Source organism: Natator depressus, chromosome 12, assembly GCF_965152275.1.
Source record: "Natator depressus isolate rNatDep1 chromosome 12, rNatDep2.hap1, whole genome shotgun sequence".
Lineage (NCBI taxonomy): Eukaryota > Metazoa > Chordata > Testudines > Cheloniidae > Natator > Natator depressus.
The window spans coordinates 18,347,676-18,374,496 of NC_134245.1; the positions used below are offsets into that span (position 1 = coordinate 18,347,676).

Genomic DNA, 26,821 nt, shown 5'->3' on the forward strand with positions numbered 1-26,821 from the left:
TCCCAATTTCACAAATAAGGTAACAAGAGGTTGTGCAAGGTTACTTAAGGAATATCCAGGAACAGAACCAAGGTCTCTAATAGGACAGACTCCAAGTGTCAGACATTTATCCCTACCATCCTTTGCACTAATTGACAGACTCAGCAGAGGTCAAGAACTGTACAGGCCTTAAAGACTGAACTACCCCTGCTATCCTCTGGAGAATCCCCTCACCCAGATTTGGGTTGAGACATGCTGGCAGGGCAGTGTGTGAGGGAAGCTTGCCTTGACAGCCTGGTGAATGTCTTCAAGCCATCATCTTTCATCAGCACTAAATCCATACATTCCTCACCTCTACATCTTTTCCTATTCCTTCCTGGTAGGCATTTCTGTGATTTATTCCCTCATTTACCAATGGACAGTCATAGAAGGAGTTTTCCTCTAACTGGGTGAGATTCCCTTCTCCTGCAAAAATCATCACAGCAATAAATGTGCAGGAGGTCAGACTAGATGATCATGATGGTCCCTTCTGATCTTAAAATCTATGAGTCTATGATGCATTTGTTAGAAAATATCTCCCTTAAAAGTGCCCAGATACAGGAAAAGACCATCGTTTATTTTTTTTATCTGCCATCAAATACATTAATTTTTAGATTTGTGTACCACTAATGAAGTGGGACTCTATACTTTCATGGCACCACGGCGTTCCACTTCCAAGCACAATTGCTCTACCTGCTTCTGGGCTCAAGAGCATTGTACCACTCTATCCTCACTCATGTTATGTTCACAGAAAAGACTAGTGAGTTTTTAATGCGGTATTGATAATGTTTCACTTGCTACTGTTTCACTGTTATGATTCTTCTAAAGCCTCATTACACGATTTGTTTCAAATCTGTAATTAGGCAATTTTGACACCCTAGGAAATGTAGGTTTTGTTCTTTAAAATAACCCGCAAAGATTATTGTGTGTTGTGCATTAACCTTATGATTATGAACAGAGGGCTATATCCACAAAGGGACTTAGACACTGCAGACCTAATCCTTACATGCCTCACCCTCCAATGGAATCCACAGCCCAAAGTTAGGCACGTAGACTCCCTATACAACACATGGCAGGCTGTGTGTGTGGGGGTGGGGTGGGGGGGGCAATCACCAAGTTCAAACGCCCTCTCTAAATCAGATAGAGGGGGGAATTGAATCCAGGTCTCCCACATCTCAAGATTATAAGGGAGACCTCCTCCTCACCCTTCCCCTCACCTCCAAACATCCACTGGGCTGTTTTGTGGGAGTTTAGGCAGCCTCTGAACATGCCTACCAAATTGAGCCCCAGAGGTGAGAAGTGTGGCGATGCTGTGGGGGCTTAGGCATGAGATAAGTGCCTGGATGCCCAGACTGAAGCAGCTGTGCACCTGCTCACTGGCATAACCCTAGGTACCTAAGGGACTTTAATGGTTGAAATCAGGTGCCTAGGAACTTCAGGTGCCGACAGAGTTAAGCAGTAGCTGAGGCTCTCAGTGGCACCTTGAGCACCTACATCCAACACTAAGTTTGAAGATTTAGCCTTCTGTCCCTTTCTATTGGGAGAGCTCAGCATAAAATTATAGGGTTAATTTATTAAAAAGGTCTCAATCCAAGGTATTTACCCTTGGGGAAGGCAGATTAGTCCAATCACCTTAAGTGTTCAATTCCTCCTTGCTTGATCCACTACAACTAAGTACTGACATGACAATCACCTTCATTGTGTCTTGATTTCAGCTAATTATATATGGCGGAATGCAGGTCAGAGGTGAAGCTCTCAAAAGGTTGATATAGAGAGAAATGACACTCTGTGTGGGCTGCAAAAAAGAAAAACAAATGGAACCCAGCCTTCTTTGGGATGAGGGCTACACTTTTCATTAGAAAGAGAATCACTTGGCCATTTGAGGAAGTTCATTAAAAAGAGAATGTGAGGAAATTCATTAGAAGAGAGACACAAGATCATCTTTGGAATTAAACACACACAAAATTCACATGACCAAAAGTGTTTTGAAATATTCTGGAACCCATTAATATTTATGTACCACAAGATACTTATACAATTACCAGCCAACACAATTTGTTATCCTGGAAGCGGATCACCCTTAGGTTATGCCTACCAACAGCTAGCTATAGAAACAGTAACTGATGTATCGCTCAGGGATAAAATTCACTAGTAATACATAGTTAAGTAATAGATGAGAGAGAGAGAGAGAGAGAGAGAGAGATCGAGATCTCCAGGTGCTTAGAAGCTTAAGGCTTTGCCTGGCTTCATCTCTATTGCTATATATGCCATTTGCTTTGGATCCCTGACTTCCAAGTATGTCAAAAATGTTTACATGCAAATAGTGGCACTTGCATATTGGTACATGTAGAATTAGAAACAAGGTTTAAAACTTTGACATGTAATATTTATCCCTGAAGAACAATTAAAATATTTGGGAAAATGTGACAAATTAGCAAAAACAGTATGCAAACAGGTGTACTCCTTTTCCCAGTTGAACAACCTCTTCTAGAACTATTTCCAAATTGAGATAACTGAGAGAACTGATGAAAGTCATAAATCAAAATGCTGGGATCTCTTTTTTTTTGGTCTGTAACCTGAATAAAGAATACAAAGAAATGCAACCATTTTGAAAGTACTGAAGAGCCACTCTTCTTCTTGATGGGAAACTGGTGTGTAACTATGTGTGTATGTGTAATGAACTTTTGTTGGGATACACAGAGAGAGTGTCCTTGTTGACACTGCAGTATTTAAAGCCATCGTTTAGTTTTATCCACAAATTTTTCTAACTATGAAATCTCCACTAGCAACAAAGCAGACTTGTCCAGTCAGTGATCACCATTTGTATAGATCAGAGCTTTGCCTAGGCTTTGAATCCCTTGAATATTTAAATCCGTGGGTCACTGTAATAGCTTTAGAAATATCTGCACTTAAAGCATTAAAAATTCAAGTAATACTCAGGTGATCCCTTCAGATTCTACCCTTAAGACCAAATTTTCAGTGGTCAAAATACATCTGTATAATTAAGAAGATGATATAAAATGTTCTTTACTTGAAAGACCCTTCTTGTATTTCACTCATTTCTTGTTTCAAAAAGCAACAGGATCCAAGGAAAGACAACACAAGCAATTCCTGTAAAAGCTGTAGACAACATTACAAATAATTTGATGGCCACTTACAATTAAACACAGTAATATCAACACTAGGTGAGAAATTTGAAAGGCACCATCTTAAATCAAACACTCTCAAATTGTCATCTGCCCAAATTATATAGCTGGGGTTGGCATGGAGATTTCTGTGGGACTGAAATGAAAGGATGGAGACTGCTGAAAGGCAAATGATTTTGATTTAACAAGCAAGTTCCTCTACTTCCTACTTCCCAATGTGCAAGTGCAGAGGCCAAAATTCCTAATATGAGCTTATCCCACCAAAGACAGATGTAAATTTACATTATTACCCAGCATTTCACTTTGAGTCCTCCTCCCTTCCCCCAAATTCTCTTAGCTTTCCCTGCTACCATTAATCACTTTTTCATCATCCTTTCTGACACATTCAATCCCATTGTTTCCTCCTCTTTACCAGTCTTCTCATTTCCTTTCTCTCCATTACCACCAATCTCTTCATCCCTGACAGGTTTACACTCTGCACTCCCTCAGCTCGATCCCAAACAATTAATTCATTTTCCTCCCCAGTCCATGCATCCCCAGCTGCCTCTTTCTCCTCCAAATCCCTTCACAGTCTGGCCCTCCCATCGCAGAAAGAGGGAACTTCAGGGACAAGCTACTAGAAGCAAGCATTTCACATCCCATTAGTTTCCTGTTGACTTTTATTCCTTATTGGTTCATTGCACCCTACTCCAGAATTAAGCAAACAAACATGGCTCTCTGCATCAGCAACTGTTTTACTCTCCTGTGGTACTAGACGCTGATTTATGGTGTATTACAACCACCATTTGCTGATCAGTAAAAGACGGTTACCTTTTCCGTAACTGGTGTTCAAGATGTGTTGCTCATATCTATTCCACAATAGGTGTATGTGCTTGCTATGTGCACTGGTGCCAGAAGTTTTTCCCCTAGCAGTACCGGGGGGGAAGGGGGGGAGTGCCCCCCCCGCGACCCCTGGAGTGGCGTCTGCCTGGCATGGTATAAGAGGAGCTGCGCGCTCCCTCCACTCTCAGTTCCTTCTTGCCAGACAACTCTGACAGAGGGGAAGGAGGATGGGATGTGGAATAGACATGAGCAACACATCTTGAAGAACACCAGTTACGGAAAAGGTAACTGTCTTTTCTTCGAGTGATTGCTCATGTGTATTCCATAATAGGCGATTCCAAGCTATATCTGTTGGAGGTGGGTAGAAGTTCACAAGTTCCCAGGACAGAGGACATCCCTGCCGAACCCGGCGTCATCCCTGGTTTGGGGGACGACTGCATATTGCGAGGTGAACGTGTGAACCAAAGACCACGTGGCGGCCCTACAAATGTCCTGGATGGGGACGTGGGCCACAAAGGCAGCAGACGAAGCCTGCACCCAAGCCAAGTGTGCCTTCACAATGGGTGGCTCAGAACCTGCCAGCTCAGAACAGGAACAGATGCACAAAGTGATCCGATTGGAAAGCCGCTGAGTGTAAATCGGCTGGCCCCTCGCGCGCTCAGCTGAGGTGACGAACAGTTGCGAGGACTTTCTGAACGGCTTGGTCCGCTCGAGGTAGAAAGCCAGAGCCCGCTGCACATCGAGCGTGTGGAGACAGCGCTCCTCACTCGACGTGAGAGTCTTGGGGCAGAGGACCACTAGAAAAATATCCTGACCCATGTGGTAGGGGGAGACCACCTTCCGGAGGAAAGCGGGGTGTGGGCAGAGCTGGCCCTTGTCTTGATGAAAGACTGTGTACAGCAGCTCGGAGGTCAGAGCCCTAAGCTCCGAGACTTGCCTGGCCGACGTGATTGCAACCAGGAACGCCACCTTCCACGAGAGAAGAGACCAGGAACACGTGGCCAGTGGTTCAAACAGGGGCCCTGTGAGATGAGTCAACACCAGGTTTAGGTCCCACTGCAGGACTGGGGGTCTAGAATACGGAAAAAGACGGTCCAAACCCTAAAGAAACTGGCCAGTCATAGCATGGGAAAATACTGTGTGCCCTTGCACCGGCGGATGGTAGGCTGGTATGGCTGCCAGGTGCACCTTGACTGATGAGGGCGCCAGGCCCCGGGCCTCAAGTGGAGGAGGTAATCAAGGATAAGCTGGATCGGGGCGGTCACCAGGGAGACACCCTGGTCCACCGCCCACCTAGAAAACCGGGACCACCTCACCAAAGAAGCGCAGTGAGTGGAGGGCCGTCTACTTTTGAGGAGGACGCACTGAACCTGTTCTGTTCTTTCCTCTCCACCTAATCACTGAGCAGCCACGCCACGAGGTGAAGAGCCGCCAGGTTGGGGTGGAGGAGGTGGCCCTGGTCCTGAGAGAGCAGGTCCGGGCAGAGTGGCAACGGCCATGGCGGAGCTACCGCCAGGCCCGTGAGGGTCCCGTACCAATGCTGCCTGGGCCACGCCGGAGCAATCAGGAGGACCTGAGCCTTGTCCATCTTTATCTTCTCCAGGACCCTGCTGATTAGACGGAATGGGGGAAAGGTGTAGAGAAGCTGACCTGACCAGGACAGGAGAAAGGCATTGGAGATAGCGCCCCTCCCCAGGCCCCCACTGGAGCAGAACCAGGGGCACCGCCGGTTCTGTCGAGTCGCGAACAGGTCCACCTGGGGAGTTCCCCACCTTCAGAAGAGCTGGTGGGCCACTTCTGGGTGGAGGGACCACTCGTGTTGCGAGGAAAAGTCCCTGCTCAAGCGATCCGCCCTCTCATTCTGGGCGCCCAGTAGGTGGAAGTCCTTCAGGTGGATGTCGTGGGCTACACAGAAATCCCACAGCCTGAGGGCTTCACGGCAGAGGATTGGGCCCCGTCTTGCCTGTTGATATAGAACATTGAGGCCGTGTTGTCTCTGAGGACCCGATTACCTTGCCCTCCAGGTGCGAGTGGAAGGCCATACACGCCAGCCGCACCACCCTGAGCTCCTTGATGTTTATATGTAAGGTCAGGTCTTGAGCCGACCACAGGCCTTAGGTCTGAAAGTTCCTCACATGGGCCCCCCAAACTCAGGTCCAACGCATTGGACACCAGCTCCAACAGCGGGGCCCTGTCCCTGAACGGGACCCCTTGGAGCATATTGTTTGGGGCGGACCACCACCCTAGGGAGGTGATAACAGAGTCCGGCACGGTGAGGACCTTGTCCATCCTGTCTGTGGCCTGGGAGAACTTCGAGGCCAACCAAAGCTGGAGGGGCCTCATGCTGAGTCTGGCGTAACGGACCACGTACGTGCAGGCCGAAATGTGACCCAAGAGTTGTAGGCAAACCCTGGCTGTTGTCACCGGGAACCTTGTGACTGAGTCGGTGAGACCCTTCAGGGTCTCGAATCTGTCTGGCAGGAGAGAGGCCCTGGCCGACACTGCGTCCAGGAGTGCCCCGATAAACTCTTTGTGTTCTACCAGGACTAACGTGGACTTGGTATTGTTTACCAACAGGCCCAAGGCGGTGCACGTGTACAGGAGTGCCACGTGATCCCTCACCTGCAACCGGGAGGTGCCCTCAACAAGCCAATTGTCCAGAAAGGGAAATATCTGGACCTACCCTCCCCGCCCTGGCTGTCTGAGGTAGGCTGCTACCACCGACATCCATTTTGTAAACACCCTGGGGGCAGTGGACAGACCAAAACGGGAGGATCGTGAATCGGTCCCACCACGAAACGGAGGACGTGCCTGTGCCCCCGAATATGTGGATGTGGAAGTATGCGTCCTGTAGATCGAGGGCAGCATACCAGTCCCCTGGATCCAGGGAGGGGATGAGGGAGGCCAGGGAGATCATAGGGAACTTGAGCTTCACCATGTACTGGTTCAGACCTCGGCAGTCCAGGATGGGCCTGAGCCCCCCTTTGGCCTTTGGGATATGGAAATAATGGGAGTAATATCCCTTGCCCATGAACTCCTCGATCACCGTCTCTACTGCACCTAGACCTAGGAGCATGCCCATCTCCTGCTCGAGCAGAGCTTCGTGCAAGGGGTCCCCCAAGGGGGACGAGGGGTCTTTATTCTTTGGGGTCTGGGCTGGCTGACCCTGCTGTTCCCTGTGATTGACCAACTTGACCACCAGGGAGTTGGGCGCCGGGTGGCTATACAAGTACTCATGCCCCTCAGCAGGTACAAAGTACTTGCGTTCCGCCTTTTTAGAGATGGGGGCCAACAAGGCCGTTGTTTGCCACAGGGCATTTGAAATCTTAGCCACCCCTTCAAGGAGAGGCAAGGCCACCCTACCCGGTGCTGATGGGGACAACACGTTAAACAGGGAGTCGGAGGGCTCCTCCATCTCCTCCGCCTGGAGGTGGAGGCTTGCTGCCACCCTCTTTAAGAGTTCTTGATGGGCCCTGAAGTCCTCCTGTGGGACGGAGGGGTGCGGGGCCACAATCGCCTCCTCCGGGCAGGGCGAAGAGGCCGTTGCAGTGCTCTGGGTGTCGACTGGCACTGGAGGGTCCACCACCTGGTCAGACTCTAGGCACGGTGCCAAGGACGCACGTCCCACCACCTCCTTTCTCGGGGGTCTGGAGAGGGAGGCCGACGGTGCTTCTGAAGCTCCGGGGGCTGCACCGGAGGCCATGGTGCCCAATGGTACCTTTGGGCCAGCCACGACACTCGGTGCGGCCGGCTGTTCGGGTTGGCTGGCCTGGACCATCGAAGGACGGCTATAAATGGAGACCAGGCTGGCGTAAGATCTGCTGCTGGCTCTGGACCGGGAGGAGTGGCGGTGCCGGGATCTATGACTGCCACAGGACCGCGATCTCGCTGTGGAGGACCGGTACCGGCGGTAACAGCTGCTCTGCGAACAGCCTCGATGGGCGGACCCGCGACGGCAAAACACCGGCGACTGACGCCTGGGGCTGCGAGGTCTTGGCAGAGACTTGGAGCAGGACTCCGAGCGGGAATGGCGTCAATGATCGTGCTGTGATCGACTGTGGTAACCTCTCCGAGATGAGGACTGATGGTGACACCTGACGCGGTCCCGCCAATATTCGCTCCTTGAGGACAAGTGGTGCTGCAAATCCCGGCCGGATGGAACCCAGACAGACATTCTGGTCAGCGTTGACGGCGATCCACCTGGACTCTGCCCCAAGTGATCGCTGGGTGGTGATCAGCATTGGGAATGTTCCCTCAACCGAGACTGGTACCGGGCTGGAGGCGACTGCAGAGATCCCAGCAGCGGCTTGCCTCTGGAGCACGAGGCTGACATCGGCGGTACTCCAAGCACCAGCATGGACATAACGCCCCGGCCATCTGGAGGGCTTCAGGTGTGGACAGCAGCTGGACATCCAGAGAGGCCTGTTCCGAAGCGGCCGGGTTACTCAGCTCAACGTGAGTAGGAGGCCTGGGGCCCGGTGGTGATCGAGGACTGCCCGACATGGGCCTAGCCTCTGTCCCAGACTTCCCTCGGAGCCACTGTGAAGAGGGAGTCTTCCTGGCCCTCTTGGCATGCCCCGTGGATGGGGAGCGGTGCCGACTTGTCGATGGCACCGGAGGGTCGCCGGGTACCGACGCCACGGTGCCAAGTACCAGTTCGGAGCGGTGTGCCAGGGTCGGGGTCAGCGCCGACTCCATCAGGATGGATCGAAGCCTAGTGTCCCTTTCTCTTTTGGTCTTAAACGACTTGCAATACGGGTTTCTCCCAAGCAGCGCAAACAGTCTGCGTGCAGGTCACTTCTTGGCATAGAACGCCTACAGGAGCCACACGACTTAAACCCTGGGGCGCTGGGCATGCCCTGGCCCGGGCTCACCGACTAACTAAACTGCTAACTAACTACAGGTACTAACACTGAACAAACAAATAGTTCTGGGGACGAGCTACAGCAAAGCTGGAGCAGAGCAGTTCTGACACACCTTCACTGGCGGCAAGAAGGAACTGAGGGTGGGGGGACCGCACAGTTCCCCTTGTACTGCACCAGGCAGGCACCACTCCAGGGGTTTGTGGGGGGCTCTCCCTCCTACTGGTACTGCTAGGGGAAAAACTTCCGGCATCGGTGTACGTGGCAAACATGCACACCTATTGTGGAATACACATGAGCAATCACTCGAAGAAGAACATGTAGTCACCTCATAGGACTATTATATACTACCTAACAAGTATACTCATTTATTTTTTCACCTAAAGAAATTCAATCTTGTTGCATGCAGTCCAGATGAAAAGGTGCTTAGGTACAAGGGTCATGAAAGGAGGAAACACAGTTCTATCAAAAATACATTAAAGAAAAAAAAAAACACACCCTAAACAAAATCAGTCACCAGCGATGGAACAACTTATCACTATGGACAAAAATATTTTAAGTGAAAAGTAAGAAGCTGCCAGACAAAGAAAAATGAAAGACTGTTACCTCCATTTCATACATAGGTGGCCCCAGGATATCTTTTAAGGCATGAAAATCAATTAATATCGGCATTTCAGGTGGCAGAGCCAGATCAGGTGTGTCACTGATTGATTCAGTTTTTGCATCTTCTGAGACATGCTCTCTGCAATCTAAGAAAAGAAAAGCTCACTTAGGGTTTGTAATAGTATTTCTTAACACACAGATGCAATTCTTTATTACCACAGAGGAAAAACACACTCAAAAGATCAGGATAATTAAAAGAAGTTTATAAACAAACCTAAAACATTTAAGTCTTTCAAAAATATGCACTTGTTAGATAAAAAAATATTCAAGACAAGATTACGTGTGCTCCAATTTTACTATTATGCTTAAACAACGAGTTATTTTAGTAGCTTAGAAGGGATAATGTTAACTCAGAGATGAGGATGGGAGATAAGGAGTAATGTTGACCTACAAATTATTTCTTAAAACTAGGTTGTTTAAAATAGTAAGCCATTTAGTTATTGCATCCGCAGAACAAAATGAACAAAGTTTGCTTTGGGATTTACATTCTCCCTCAGATACATGCATGCACGGTATTTGTAAGGTCTGATCATAGTTAGTATGCCATTATGTAGAAACAGATGCTCTGCATGTGGAAATAACATGCTTATAGTTATGTCTTTTGCTAGTATTTTGTAAATATGGTCAACATTGCATAGTATTGCACTCTTTTTGAAAGGGGCCAAGGACTTGAATATTTAATTGGCAACACTCAGAATAAGTTCTATAAAATAAAGCAACAGTACTTGGACTATGCCTGTAAGCAACCACTGGCTGGAAATGACAGCGGCAGATTAGTGCTATCAACTCTGTGCCTTCAAGACATGAACAAGCTGTTAATTATTTTTAGCAGATGTATAATGTTGGCCTTTTTTTTTTTTTTTTAAAAAAGAGACTAAATATTCAGGGAGCATAAGCACAGCTTGTTTTTGTCCTAAGTCAAGATATTTTAGTCAAAGATTTCCCCCCCAAGCAAATATACGATTGCCACATGAGTATTTCTGCCTGCTTTTACTCTACCTAGTTTTCTGTATTCAGCTGAGGCATACACAGAGGCTTCTTGTAAACAAATCAGTAGTAAATTGCTAAGGCCATCTGCCTTATTAAAAAATATGCTTCTGTTTTCTTTGTGCTTAAATAACCCAGTTGAGTAAGCCCTCTTCTATATACTGTAACAACAACATAAGGCACTGAAGACTTCCCCATCTTCTACACAATTAACTTCAACTCTGACCTTTTCTTATGTATTATTAAATTTATGTTAAATGTTCCAAAGCCTAATTATAACCCACAATATTTTTTTTTTTTTTTTACTCCAAAGATCACACTTTCTCACTTCAATGTCTTAACAAATAAGTGTGTGCTGAATATGAGGAATCCACAAAGTACCAAATAATCAGATTTGCATTCATTATAAACATATGCATGTGTACATAAAGGCGCAGCCATAAATCATAACGTAGGTTACATGACACTCTACCTAAGTATTGTTTGCACTGTTTTTGTAGACACGTTGGTCCCAGGATATGAAAGGAGACAAGGCATGTGAGGTAATATCTTTTATTAGACCAACTTTTGCCGGTGAAAGAAACAAGCCTTTAAGCTCCACAGAGCTCTTCTTCAGGTCGGGGTAGTTGATCTTCTCTCACTGATCTACCTGTCTAGAAACAATTACAGTAACTCCTCACTTAAAGTCGTCCCGGTTAACGTTTCGTTGTTACATTGCTGATCAATTAGAGAACATGCTCATTTAAAGTTGTGCAATGCTCCCTTATAATGTCTTTTGGCAGCCGCCTGCTTTGTCCACTGCTTGCAGGAAGAGCAGTCCATTGCAGCTAGCTGGTGGGGGCTTGGAACCAGGGTGGACCGGCAGCCCCCCCCCATCAGCTCCTCATTCCACTAAGTTCCCTGTGCGGCAGCCGTCCAGCAGGCTATCAAGTACAGCAGGCTATCAATTGCCGGCAGTTCAGCTGTCCCTCCCCCCACTGCCTTATGTTGCTCCTGCCCTCTGCCTTGGAGCTGCTCCCCAGCGCCTTCTGCTTGCTGTGCGGGGGCGGAAGAGGGGGCTAATGTCAAGGTGTCTCCTTCCCCACTGCTCCTGCACCCCGCTTACCCCATCTTCCATAGAATGGGGCGGGGAGGGCGGCGGCGGAAGAGACATGACAGGGCTCAGGAGGGAGGGAGCTTCCTGGCAGCAGCTGCTGTCTCAGCTTGCTGATCAACTTAAAAAGGCAGTGTACTTAGAGTGGGGTCAGCTATTTAAAGGAGCAATGTGCATCTCTCTCTGTCTGCTATGCTGTCTCCCCTCCCTCCATTTGTGCTGCCTTGTAGAGTGTCTACATTAACAACGGGTTAACCCTTGAGGGCTCAGCCAATTGCTAGTTCATCATTTAGCAGTAAGGCATCCCCTGGGAAATATCCCACCCTCTGAGTTCACCACCTCAACCAAGCTTCACAATCATCATCGCTGTGTACCAGTATTAAATTCTTTGTTTAAAACTTATACTGTGTGTGTGTGTGTGTGTGTGTGTGTGTGTGTGTGTGTGTGTGTGTGTGTGTACACACACACACACACACACACACCCCACCTCAGTACTATGGTAACAAGTTGCTGATCCTGAGCTGAATCACTGTACGCTGGTGTTACAGCAGACCTGGTATTTCTGTAAGCATTCTGTGAATAAGGGGCTGGACAATATACGGCAACGCTTCGAAGGGGTCAGTACATCTATTCTTAACCTGCAAGGCAATACTAGGGCTGGCACTGCCCAGAGGAGAGTGCTTGCTTGGGTGGCTAGCAGACTGGTGGAATCAGGCAGCTGACACCCAGTTAAGCATGTCTCCCTCTGCTGAAGGCAAGAGGGTTACAAGGTGACTCTCAGGCCTGGTCTACACTGGGGGAGGGGAGGGAATCAATCTAAGATACGCAACTTCAGCTACGAGAATAGCGTAGCTGAAGTTGACATATCTTAGATCGACTTAGAATCACTTACTTTGTATCCTCACTGCGCGGGATCGACAGCGGTCGCTCCCCTGTCGACTCCGCTTCCGCCTCTCACCGTGGTGGAGTTCCAGAGTCGACGACAGAGCGATCAGGGATCGATTTATTGCATCTACACTACACGCGATAAATCGATCCCCGATAGATCAATCACTACCCGCCGATCCGGCAGGTAGTGTAGACGTGGCCTCAGTCTTGGTAACTTTGACAAATAGCTTCAAAGCTCTTAACTTAGACTATTTCTGTGTGTATAATATTTCTGTGTGTGTGTATATATATAGGCTTTTGTTTGGTGAAAAAATTTTCCCTGGAACCTAACCCCCACACCACCATTTACATTAATTCTTTTGGGGAAATTGGATTCGCTTAACATTGTGTCGCTTAAAGTCACCATTTTTCAGGAAAATTACTACAATGTTAAACAAGGAGTTACTGTATTCAAGAACTATTTAACATTATTAGATTCAATGGGAAAGGATAAACTCAAATCTTCAAAATAATTAGGTGGGGGAAAGGAGAGGGAGGGATAGAATCTAGTTTGTTCAAATTTAGCCTGAAGTTAATGGAATAAAAATAAATACATACATAAACTGAAAGGATGTATGTGACAGAAGTGCCAAAGCCACGACAGGAACTTCATACTTTGTGCTGGGAACTACACTTTCTGTTCTATTATTATGACATTACTTCAGAAATAAGAATTGTAATGTTTAAGTATCTTAACAATTTAGAACAAGCTGAACCAGAAGAGGTAGCCTGTTTTAGATTCAGACATACTCACAAATGAAACTAGAGTGGCTCTTCCAAAGCCAGCCAAGAAAGGAAGAGATTTTGTTTCGGATTCTGAATGGCTCAAGTTTAGTATCTGACCCCAAATTATAAATAGTTCCTTTTACAATACTTCCTTAACTAAGAAATATAGTGCTAGACGCAGCCAATTAAGAATTTTAATGTGCAGAAACTTATTTAAAATTGTTGCATACAGATGACAGTATGTACTTTAAGTTTCTTATTAAACAGTCCCATAAGAATAAAAGGACTGACAGGGAGTTCAGTTTTCTAGACTGCAGGTGTTTTGTTTTTTTTTAGGAACACAATGAAAGTGAATAAGCGGAAGTTCTGTGCAGTTTGCTCATGCTGTACCAATAAATTTCTGTCTTCTGATAAATCATTCACCCAATACTAGTTTCCACACAACAAATTTGGTTAACATCAGCTAACCTGATGTTTCACAGAGATTTCTCATTATGCCAGTTGACTAGAAGTGAGATGGAAACTGAAGAAAACTTGAAAATAAAATTTAAACACTATTTAATGTACCATGCACTGATTTGGTGCATGGCTACAAAAGGAGGACAAGAATTTTTTTCAAAAAAATCAGCATAAAAAACAGAAGCTTTTTGTCCTTAAATGAAAGAAGGAGAAAATGGCAACATTCTCTTCTCCTTAACTAATTTACAGTATTTACCTGCAAGAGCCCCACAGTATGAGAGACCATAGACCTGGTATTCCCTACATCCCTCCAAATTAAGAAGGAAATCCACAGAACTGCTTTATAGGTGGCAGTTAGGGTGAATTAGAAGACAGTGGTGGTTCTATCTTCCTCAACCTAAGGAGAATTTTGTGGGAAAGCTGTTTAGCACCAGTTTCATAATGCCATTCCACAGACAGTATTTTACTACACACAGATAAGGCACATGAGATTAATTTAACAAACACTGCTATCATTGGATTGCCATTCAGTTATTATACAAGTTTAATCTTTACTCAAAATATTCAATTATCCTCATGAAATTGATGAGGAGGTATTAGAAAAACTCAAGAGAAATTTAGGTTCAGGAAAGAGAACTGCTCCATAATTTTCCACACGTGGTCCTTAACTCATTAAATATGTGTTTGCTTATGTTTTTGTACTGACCAATTCACACACAGAAAAGCATTTTTGGCTATAGCTAGCAGAGCTGTTTTATTTCCACACTCCCCCTTATATCCCAAATTAATAGGGTGAATTTAAGCACTCATGAAGGGTGCTGGATTAACGATCCTGTGGAATGAAGTTCTCTGTCGATGTAAAATTATCATGCAGGTATTACATGACTGAAAGGGTTGCAGCACATGACTCAGATTCAGGAGATCTGGGTTAAATTCCTGAGAGCGTCACAGACATCTTGTGTGACCTTGGTCAACTAAGGATCCTCGTCTCTTAAGTTTTTAAATGGACAAGATAGGCAAAAAGTAAGATCTTTAGGGCAGGGACTGCCTCATAATACATGCATGTACAGTGCCTAGCACCATGGAGCCTCGATTTCAGTTGAGGCCTCTAGGCATTAGTTTGTAGTGCAAATAAATAAAATAAAAAATATAATTATTCTAAAAACAAATTCTCTTCATTAATCAATGCTTACTCTGTAAAAACAAGCTTCAAACCAACCAAATATGTAAACACCATTTCCTCTTCTTTACAAGTGCAGACTCTGAGCCCCCATAATGTCATTCATTGCTTTTTTCTCCAGCTCTTTTCAGTCTGCTGGGGTTTTCAAGAATACCCCAGAGAAGTACTTTTTCTTAAGCCTATCTGTTGCAAGGATGAAGGCCTAAATTCTTCTCTTAGTTACACCAGTACAGACCCAGAGTAACTCCTGTGATATCAGTGGTGCTACAACTTCAGATTTTCACTGGAGTAACAGAACAGAATTTGGATCAAACTATTCCTTCTAAAGCAATCTTCTTCTAGTGGGTGACATCTGGACCCAACAGACAGCCTAAGTTATCTAATGCATCATTTTCTTTTGTCCAGCATTTTACTGTAAAGCTTAACTACATATTCAGATGTCATTCCACAAATGTGTTTTTTTTCTTTCAAAGGCCCAATCCTCAAACTCACACAAATACTACTCCATCTTGCAAACACACACATGCACATTTTAAGCATTTGAGTAGCTCTGCTGTCTTAAAGTTAAGCACATGTGTAAACATTTGCAGGATCAGGGCCTTAGACATTTCTCAAAAGGTTATGGTTCAATTAACTTCAATGGGAGTAAGTTCATATGAGTAAGGGTTGGTTGCAGGATCAGCCCTCAGGTTTGCACAGTATTTTTAAAAGTTGGACATGAACATCTGATAGCAGAAAGTGGCTCAGAATCAATAAAATATTTCAATTTGTTTTACAATTATTCGTTTAAGGATATTCTGGTCTTGGTATCATACTTTATACAACACCCCAACACATTTTTGATTTTGATGTCATGCAAGAAAGTATTGACAAAATGAAACACTAAACGACAAATAGTTTGTTCACACAACCAACTTTTTTTGACAGCATCTGGGCTACTCTGGCCTATATAAGAAAAAAAACCCCAACAAACAAAACCAAGAGATTTGGGAAGCAAACCAAGCATTACATTTTTCTAAGATTCCTTAAGTATATTAACCACAGTGCAACTTTATTCAAAACTTACAAGTGCCCGCAGCTATACCACCTTGGGATTTACTCTCAGACTGAATGAGCCAGCTCCCCAGCACAGTGTTTAAGGAGGCCCTTTGCTGCTTGCAGTGCTGTTTTTTTGGGACAGGATATAAAACAGAAGCCCTCACCACTTTTGCAAGAAAAGGGATGTTAGCCCAAGTGTTCTAAGTTCCCATACACACTACAAAACCCACCATGTTTGTGACCCAAACATTTAACAAACAGATTAAGATTTTAGCCCTTTCTTGAATTCTCATCTCAACACTGAATGCGTTACTTATCACCTCAGAAATGTAGCACTTACAGATGTATTTTACAAGAGAGCTTGGCAACAGAGTGTTTTTATTAAACACATAAAATTCAATTAGTAGTTTAAAATAATTTGCTAGGTGACAATGGTAATGATGGTGCATTGCGTACTCATTAAAAGTATCATTGATTAAGTAAAATCAGATTAGATAGTTACGTAGCAAAAAATCCAAACTCAGGCTAGGAGCAAAAGTTCGAACATAATATAATAAAAACTTCATTATACAATTACCAATGTTCCTACTTATGTTCAGATACAAGCTCTTTTGAGAAGAGAATTATATTATTTTGTTTAACTGATGTTAAGGAAATGTATGTTCACCTGACAGAGACTGAATAAAAAAAATCAAAACAAAAATACAGATAATATATATTTTTAAAATTGATGACATGCTTCAGAAAATACAGCTGGGTATAAATACATTAATGGTACAAAATAAACCCCATATTTTAAAGATGAGTGCACCATTTTGATTCTAGATTAGCAAAGATTAACTTTAAATCCCACCTGCCTTCTAGACTCCTTTTCATTATTCTGTGTTTGCCTGCTGCCACTTTAGACCCCACAAAGACAACCGTTCACAGCTCAGTGATTTTGGGTCTGCTCCAAATAGTGTGTCAACCAAAAATACTAGTGTTTCACCCTGTTTTGAAGCGTATAGCTTGCAATTACTTTTCTAGCTGGCAGGAGCTGCAAGTCCAGCACTAATTTTACACTGTAAATAACTCCCTTATTGGATTACTTCAACTTTCTAATACAACTCCTTTTTTGTTCTGCAAACTAACAGTAAATAATTCATAATATATGATGTTATTAAGCTAGTTTTTAACTGTTTCATTAGAAGTTGTGATAATCAGGATCCAGACACCACAAGGAGAACAGAAGATTTAATCCCCCCAAAAATAAGCAGTTAAACCAACTGATAGCATACTGTGTTATTTAACTGTAAGAATATATTGAGTAAAATCTTTTATGAACGCCTGTAATGCAATGAACTTACTAGTCATTATGAGGTATTTATACAGGTTATGGTTGTGAAGGTGCGTGTGCATATATAGAAAATTGTAACTGTGGTGCAACTTTACAAAAACTGTAAAGCCTGAGGTTATGTTTATTTTCTACGTAACTTATATATGTTTGCTCTCCCCCTACTATTTCATCTTTGAATCTGTGGTTTTTCTATTAAATAAACTTTACTATTTTTATCCCAAGCAGGTCTCTAGTGTACAAACTGTGTGGAGTGTGAATGCCAAAGGGAACTGATAATTGGGTGGCCGGTTTCACGCCTTGTGGGGGGATGAACCAGAGGGGAACGGTCTGAGTATCTTGTACTTAAAAACTCAGGAAGAACATATTTGGTGAGACCTGGTACTGGACGGGATGTTGGTGTCACCCTGAAAAGAGTAACTAGGCTAGTGAGAGCCAGGGTTAGACCTTTTGGTGTCAGGGTACTGAATCATAGCTGCATGGCACAAAGGCCCCCAAAGTTACAGGGCAACTGACGACAGAATCCCTTATTGATCTGGGTGGATCCCAAAACATCACAGAAGCCTTGAAAAATAATGAAACGTTTTTCATGAATCCAGAAATTACAGAGGCCCTGGGAGTTTTCTGCCTTCCTCTGCAGCGTGGGGCACAGGTCACTTGTGTGGTTATTACTGGTATTTCTTATCCAAGGGATATTATTTCAGAAGCAAAAATAAATGGTGAGAAGACATGAAAAAACACTTAAAAACCCTATGAATGAGCAGCTGATTTTAACATTTACTACTGGATAGAGATATTTTAAGGAGGATGTATTTTTATTAGAGGGGCAGTGTGGTTTAGTGAATAAAGCAGTTGGGTGGGAATCAAGATACCTGAGTTCTATTCCCAGCTCTGCCACTGGCCTGCTAGCTGACCTTGGACAAGTCATTTCACTTTTCTGTGCCTCCATTTTCCATTTGTAAAATGAGGATAATGGTACTTACCTCCTTTGTAAATAACATTGAGATCTACTGATGAAAACTGTTATACAGGAGCAAGGTATTATTGTGAGTGGTATAAGCTATTATGCTACTTAGCAATCTAGGAAGAAAGCAAAAATTGTTGCTCCAGAGAACAGAAAAGTGGCAAAGAGATAAAGCCACGAGGCATGTAGTAAAGCCCAGTGAAGGTCTACTTTTTACAACGTTTTTCTACCATATCCCTATTGGAAAGATGACATTCAACACAGACACAAAATGCCTGCTCTCAAAGCTTCATCATCCTGTCCCACTGCAAAGACACAACCAAACTTTATTTGTACTTCCTCTTACAAAGGGATGTTGAAGTAAAGAGCATAAAACAATTTTAAATAAAACAAAAAGAGAGGACACAGTCAGAACAAAATATTAAAGACTTTACAGGGGTTGGCGTCACCCTCTAGTCCAGTTTGAGAGGAAAAATTGTCACAATGCCAGCAGCTGGCAATAGCTGCATCAACATCACTAGTGCCAATGGAAAACTAAGTAGTAAAAAAAAGCCTGGAAATTAGATAAAAGTTCAAGCAGTTTGAGTTAATCATATGTTTCAACTACTGTAAGAGTAGTATTCTCTCCCATCCTGCCCCGAGCCTGCATTCACTGCAGAATGGTTTCTCCGGTGCAATTTACTCTGACAACTTCCACCACCTTGATTTGACTAAACGCTTATGGCTGGAATCCAAAAAGCAAAGAAGTTTTAAGAACCAAAAGAAATTAAAACAAAATACCCTGCTGATAATACTTGACAGGCTTGTAATCTGCTCTTATCTGAGTAAATGGCTTGCCAAAAATAAAGGTTGCTCTCTCCCTCTTCCATTGTTCAGCCTCAATATACTCTAGTCTAGATAAACTCTCTTTTCAGTAACAAAGCAGATGGGCAGGTACTGAGGGTTTTTAAAATAGCGAAAAAAATATTGATAGTACTGCTAATATGAACACTGAAATGCTTTAAAAAACTGATTTTTTTTTCCCTCTCTCAAATAAGACAGATAGGATAATCACAGACTGTTTTAGGTTTCCAGCTATTCCACAGCTACAGCTTGTACCTTGTATAACTTCCATCTGTGCTTATTGCTTTTGGTCCTAATTAGTCTATCTGCTATCATAAATGACAAACAAAAAGTTGGCTAAGAAAGACGTTTGGAGAAAAACGGACTCTTAGCAAGATGTCAGGTAGTGGATAAGCACATGACTAACGGGAAGCTATTATTAATTTCCAAAGCCTGAGAAAAATGCTAGCATAATAGTGAAGTGAGAGCAAATTTATAGACAGAAATCGTTTTCAAGCTCTCACCAATTCTCTTAACAAGAATTTGTATAGTCATCTCTAAAATTATCAGGGTTTACTACAGAAAAGAATGCTGAGACAATGACTGTATACATCACTTGGAAAGCCAAGTTTACTGACTCAAATCTGATTTATTTTCATATTCTTCATGCTATTTTTCCATGACAGACCAATTCACACTTTTTTTTTTTAAATAAAAAGGGTTCTACCAGGCATGAATAATGGGTCTGGTTACCAGAAAAATATTTTTATATTTATATATGATACCTTTACAATGTGGCAGAGCTCTACAGGACACAAGTTTAGAGTACTGCAAATTTCTCTCATGATCTATGGAGAGCTGACTTTAGCTCTGCCACAAGTGAAGTCGAGCTCAGAGGTCGGCAACCTTTCAGAAGTGGTGTGCTGAGTCTTCATTTATTCACTTTAATTTAAGGTTTCGCGTGCCAGTGATACATTTTAATGTTTTTCAGAAGGTCTCTCTCTATAAGTCTATATATCATATAACTAAACTATTGTCATATGTAAACTAAACAAGGTTTTCAAAATGTTTAAGAAGCTTCAATTAAAATTAAAATGCTGATCTTACGCTGCCGGCCCGCTCAGCCTGCTGCCAGCCTGGGGTTCCATTCACCTAGGCTGGCAGCAAGCTGGGTGAGGCCTGCGGCCAGGACCCTGGCGGCAAGGGGCCGGCAGTCAGAACCTCAGACCGGCAGTGGGCTGAGCAGGGCCGGTGGCTGGGACCCCAGACCAGCAGTGGGCTGAGATGCCACTCAGCCCACTGCCAGTCTGGGGTTCCGTCCACCAGCTCCTGCCAGCCAGGGTCCCGGCTGCCGGCCCCACTCAGCCCGCTGCCAGTCTGGGATCCCGGCCCTGCCCACATAGAATGGGTACCTACCTTCTCCCTGGTTCTAGCCCATTCCCTTCGTCTCTCTCTCTGCACTGAGCTGAGGGTGGGAGTGCACTGAGCACAGGGCTGGGGGTAAAGGAGCAGGCTGGGGTGCAAGGTCTGGCCAGGAGCTAGAATGAGGAAGAGGGCGCAGGGTTGGGGCAGGAGGTTTGGGTGTGGAGTGCCTAGCTGGGCAGCTCCCATTTGGTGCGAGGGTCCAGGTGGGAATGTGTGTGTGTGGTGGGGGGGTGCAGGAGCTCCTGTTTGGTGCTCAGGGTGGGGGTGGGAATGTGGGGGGTGCAAGAGTCAGGGCATTGGGTGTGGGGGGCTGTGTATGTGTGGGGGTGCAAGGGTCAGGGTAGGGGGCTGGGGGTGTGTGAGGAGGGTGCAGAAGTCAGAGCTGGGGTCGTGGTGGGATGCAGGAGATCAGGGCAGAGGGTGCTACCAGCCCCCTGCCCAGAGTGGCTCACGGCAGGGGACTGGAGGAGATATGCCCTGATTCCACCTGCCTTCCCCAAGGCCCCATCCCCACCTCTTCTCCGCCTCCTCCCCGGGGCAGTGAGCACACTGCAGCTCCGCTTCTCCCCCTCCCTTGCAAGGGCTATCAGCTGATCGGCGTCAGGGAGGGAGAGGAGGAGGGGCAGGAACCCAGCACACTGGGGGAAGAGGCAGAGGAGTGGGGAGCTTGCCTGCCATGCAGCAGCAGCCGGCAGGACCAAGCTTCTTCACCCTGCCCCCGCACGGGGGGGGGGGGGGGGAAGCGGGCGCGCTGCGGGGGGGGTGGCGGAGGGTGGAGAAAAGCAGGCGGGGGCGGGCAGGATTTTTAATGGCATGCTGCTGCCTGCCGGGGTCCTGGCCACTGGCCCTGCTCAGCCCGCTGCCGACCTGGGTTCGACAGAGGGCTGAGCGGGGCCGGCGGCTGGGACCTGGGAGGCAGCAGCATGTCATTAAAAAATCGGCTCCCGTGCTTTCTTTGGCACGCGTGCCATAGGTTGCCAACCCCTGGTCTAGCTCATTAAACCTACTGCACCTGCCTAACACTCAGAACATTTCATACCAATAAAACAAATTTAATTACCAGTGTTCAATTGAATTTGGTGAACTTCTGCTATGCCAACGAAACAGCGGAGTGAGGAGAACCAATTTGTGTTAAAAGTTCGTCGTTCACTATTCCAGCACAGTAACAAGATACTACTGCAGCAGTATGATGTTAACTACCCTAAACTTCTGTGTATTTTAGTACAGCAATAACTTTTCACAAAGAGACATTACAACTGATTGTTAACAGGTTAACAGTTGTGTGGGTTGCAGGGAACAATAAATCACTATCTTCTGTATAAATGGAAAATAACTATAGACTTGATAAAGCTGAAAGAAGTTACTAAAGTTCTGAGAGACCAATATAGAGTATTACTATATGCCTGGATCAAATAAAAAGAATCCCAGTACTTACAAAATGCAGAACAATTTCATTTCCACACTAAAAAGACTTTGTCTCTGAGGGGGAAAAAATCCTTGGCTTCCTCCAGACATCTAACGTAATAAAATGTCAAATACAAACTCTTGATCACTGAAGTGTCACTTCCTAGGGTTAGAAAGACACTGTTTCAACCTATCAGCCTCACCAAGAGCCCTCTTCTGTGACAGATGTATTGTCTCCTTAAAGAAGCATACAAAAACCCTCAACATCTCAGTGTCTACAAGCGCACACTCACATGTCAGTAGCGGCCAGATAACAGCACTACTGTGAGACAGTTATGAACTGGCAGAGTGTTCTGGGTATAGAGATGGAACAATAAATAAACTTCACAAAAATCAGAACCAGGCCATAGTTCAATCTTTGGTTGAAAAGTTTACTTTCCATGAAGAGCAAAAAGGATGCGTGAAAGTTTGTTTACATTAACAACCTGATTTGAGTGACTGAAAACCATATACAAATTTAATCACAGATATTGGAGATGAAAAAGGCCTATTTCGTTACCCAGTTAATCTTCCTAGCAGAGTGGGATTGTGCCCTATAACACAACACATGTTCCAGGACCTGATTCACCACGAGTCACTCCAGTTTTCAAAGGTGTTATTCCATTGAAAAGCATTTTAAAACAATGAAGTTACAGAGACATAAAACTCTATAGAGTAAGACAGTGGCGAATCAGGCCCCTAGTACTGAAGGCACTTCTCAAACATACCACCATGAATCTATTTTCTGATGAAGTATGGAAAAGGAACACAAACCTTCTTCAGTCACTTCAGAGCGATCTGGCTTTGTCTCCTTGTGGTGTCCTTCTGCCACTTTCACAGCCACTGCTCTGCAAATAGCTCCAAATTTCCGATCCAAAGAGCGGACTCCTGCCTCTCTAGTATATCTACCATAAGGAAAATATTTTACTCTAGATTAAAGTCTATAAAGCAGAGTATCATCAATGCTTGTTTCACTTAAACACATCAACTCCCCCCCCCCCCAAATCCTATTGCTCTATAGATACATTTTCAATGGTAGCTTTTTCTTTGTTTCTAGTTTAAAAGATTTTTCTGAAGATGCTGAAACATCCCTAATCTGAGCAGGGAAAGGGAGAAAGGAGCACCTGTGTCTGACACCTACTCAGAAAATCTGCACCAGTACTGGGGAAGACAGCAGAGGAAAACACAGCAGACCTGTGACCAACTCTTGATGCAGGAGACCAGGAGCAGTTTCAGGGAAGGCAGGGAGAAAACATTTTCTCCCAAGTAAGGAATACGCTGCTGGGGAAGAAATGGGAAGAGCACTTGTGACATCCCTCAAACAGGAACTTCGGGCAGAAGATCAAACTTACCTTTCAAAGAAAGTGGTGGAGATGGGGGGTGGAGGTGCAAGGGAGCTCACTATCTATGTTACTGACCATGGTCTACAGTGCTCTAGGCTGCTGCCCTCTGCAAGACTTCCTTTGCACTTCCTACCTGGCATTCTTTTGATCTGCCACTCAGAGGAAGGAGAGAGGAGATCAGGTCTTCTCACACACCCCAGATCACCCTCTCCAGTCCCTGGCATGGCCTTTCTCCTCTTTCTGCAGTGTAAAGTGGGTAGTGTAGCCTGCTACCTTCTCTACCATTTATGCAGGCCTATGTGGAGTGATCTTCTGTATCGCTCCACCCTCGTGCAAAATTTCCATCTTCAGAAGTATGTGTGTAGTTTTTGCGCACCCCTAAACATAGGGACTGTGATCATCCCTCATCTTTGAATGGCGTGTGCAAAGCTGAGGTGGGAGGTAGGTTCCTTGTACCATCCTATCCCATCTGTGTTGCTGGTCCTAGTGCAGGTGCAATTTTAATATCCAAAACAAGTCAAGAAATTCAAAGTTATGTAGCCCACAGCAACCCCCTAACTTAATCCCCTTATGGATATATGTTCTATTCTGTATTAATTTTATAACCTTAATATATATCTGGAGCATTTTGCATCAGTGGTATTAAAAAATAGTGGAAAATTATGTATATGACTTTCTAATATTTAAACTTTTTTTTTTTTTTGTAAACCATGTTTCTACAAACATGCAACAGGTAGTGGATTAAGACAGTGGTTCTTTACACTGGTGACACTGACAAGGATTTTCCAACCTAGGCATAAACAAATCTTCTGCTAAAACAAAAAGCAGCGGGTGACCTGCTAGAAGCAAGTTTATAAACAATTGTGCATATTGTGACACTATGACAGCAAAACAACTGGAATATTCTATGCCGTTAACTATTCAGTTTACAAAGGAATCCCTTCCTCACGAATCTTGTGGAAATGCTTTATGGTGTCACATTAAAAAATTTCTATTAATGTACCACAAGAAAAGTAATCTAGAGCCTAAAAGCAGCGAACAGCACATTTACCTGGTGATGATGTCCAGAGTAGTTACTTGTGGAATCTGAATCTGCTGAGGAGTCAACCCATGCTGTTCTAGCTGTTTAGGGATCAAGTGTCTATGTGCAATTTCTATCTTCTCTTCTTGTGTATATCCTTCAAAAGAAAGCATTTCATTCATCTTCTCACCTATACTGTACCAGGACGTTAAACTTCTTACTAAATTAAATGTAAAACTGAGAAAATTTAACAAAGTAAGGAGTTAGTTTACTGAATTATATTCAAAATCACTCTCAAACTCAAATAATCCCAGGAGTCAAGGTGAATTGTTTGTCCAGCTAGACAGTTGTTTTAAATTTCCAAAGCATACTCTGTAAAAATTGCTGATTTTTGCTTAGATCAGGCCTTGGATTGAGAGACTCCAAAGGTTTGGTTTCTGCCATGCCAGATGGAATGAACAATCAATGAAAGCAGAAAATGCTTCTGAAGTATATTATGGGGAAACTTCACATCTGTCCATATACTCTATAGTTACTCTGCTGATAATACGAGAACAATCATTTATTTATTTACTATGATCATCCAGGGCATAATTTTGAAAAAAGCCTCTAATTTCACAGGCACAGTCAATTACAGGTGTAACTATGTTTACATAGTATGTTTATGGAATGATATGTTATATACAACAAACATAATTGAATCAGACATCTATCTGATTTTTGGTTACAAGTAGCTCTTACACATTCTAGTTTGGCAGCTGGATATCAGAATTATCTTCATTCAAACCTACAAGATTTCAGATGCAAAATCAGATCCCAATCCTGCAAATATGCACATGTGAGAGTTTACTCACCCAAACAATTCTACTGGGATTTATATGAGTAAAGTTATGCACATATGAATTTGCTGGATTGAGGTCTTAGAGAGTAAACTGAGACTCTCTTGAAAATTGGCTCTGTATTGCCATGTAAAAAGTATCAGAATGTAAAACGTAACAAAAATAAAACCACCAAGAGATTCCTTTCCCCACAAGAATTAGCGGGCACTCAGGAGGAGCTTTTTCTGTGTAGATCAGTGCACATTTCAATGTAGTATCTAGCTGTACACATCCACAGATCTGTGGCCAGCTAGAATTTAATGGATGTCACTATGATCCCCGCTGTGGCCATTCAACATGGACAGAACTCCAATCTTCCTGCTGCAAAGCAAAAACTCTCTCGAAGATCTTGTGAAGAAACTATTAGCTGACAGCAGGATAGGACAGATACACATCAATCCATTCATTAAAGTTCTTCACAGACTGCACAGTACTGTATCTGTCACAAACTATGTCACCTACTTAGGCCTAGATTTTCAAGAGTGAAACCTTGAACATCCCCCACACTGAAAATCAGGACCTCTGACAGTGTCTCAAGATGGACACCCAAAAATGGAGGCAATCAAATTAATTAGTTGCTGTAGAAAGTCTTGGCAATGGATTCTAATTTTCTGTGGTGCTAGTCTTATAAGAGTACATTTTTTTGAAGAGAAAAAGCAATCATTTTAGTCAAAGCACTTAAGTGTTACCTGGAACCTGAATGACCTCCATTCTGTCCAACAGAGCTGGTGGGATGGTAGCAGTAGTGTTGGCTGTGGCTATAAAAAGGACTTGGGATAGGTCAAAGGCTACATTTAAGTAGTGATCGGTGAAGCTATGATTTTGTTCTGGATCCAAGACCTTAAAAAGAGTGAACACAAAAATAATGCAGTTGCTTCATTTCAAAAAACAAAACACCACCACATATATGCTTTTATTTATCTACCTCCTATGTGCTATTCGTACTGAAAGCATGCTTTCCCATTGTATGTCTGTGTCAGATTTGCCTGAGTAAGGCATGCAGTACCAGGCCCTAAATGTAATTCCTGATCTCTGACATCCTGCTCATCTGTTTTAGTTATTTACTACGAGATTCTATACTGCATGGAAAAAACTGCAATAGAAATCCCTTAATAAAACTTGTGTTTAATTTAGAGTATTGACAGCAGACAAACACCACAAACTACTGAAAGGTGAACTCTGTACAGTACAGACTGTGTATTATGATTGCCAAAGCCTTCTAAACTCATCCAGTTTACTTCAGCTCAGTTCCACTGGAGTTGCTAGAAGCATTTCAAAATTAACTTATTTAAAATCTCTTATATTAGAGCTTTTATATGCATTACTCTTCATATTCCTGTATGGTCAACCCTGCCTTTTTTAAATGGTTATATAAGCCTCAACCATTTTCTTAAAGTTCATGCTGATTCTGCCTGCAGGCTTCATATTACACAATGCCAGCAACAGCATCAAGCATTCCAGTGAACAAGGCTCTGGTGAGGCCACTGACACCAGAAATTAAGAACTGCCTTCAGTCTTCAGGTTAGTATTCTTCTCATGAGACTGCACATATTACGCAAATCACTGTAATCCACCTAATACCACAGCCAAGGGATTACCTTTCAAGTTATACTCTGAAGAAGTGAAGGGTTCCACATACTGTTATTCAGAGTATTTATAATGTCTGAAACA

General features: G+C 44.0%; 1 protein-coding gene across 3 annotated transcripts in view; it reads right to left on the minus strand.

Moving 5' to 3' along the window:
* LONP2 (lon peptidase 2, peroxisomal) overlaps positions 1-26,821 on the minus strand; it is an 89,307-nt gene that overhangs the window by 17,771 nt on the left and 44,715 nt on the right. For all 3 annotated transcript variants that reach the window (XM_074968649.1, XM_074968648.1, XM_074968647.1), the window contains 4 exons: positions 25,840-25,990; positions 24,303-24,429; positions 22,683-22,813; positions 9,455-9,597 (listed from right to left, as the gene is read on the minus strand). In XM_074968649.1, coding sequence (XP_074824750.1) covers positions 9,455-9,597; positions 22,683-22,813; positions 24,303-24,429; positions 25,840-25,990 — 552 coding nt within the window. The remainder of the gene's footprint in view (positions 1-9,454; positions 9,598-22,682; positions 22,814-24,302; positions 24,430-25,839; positions 25,991-26,821) is intronic.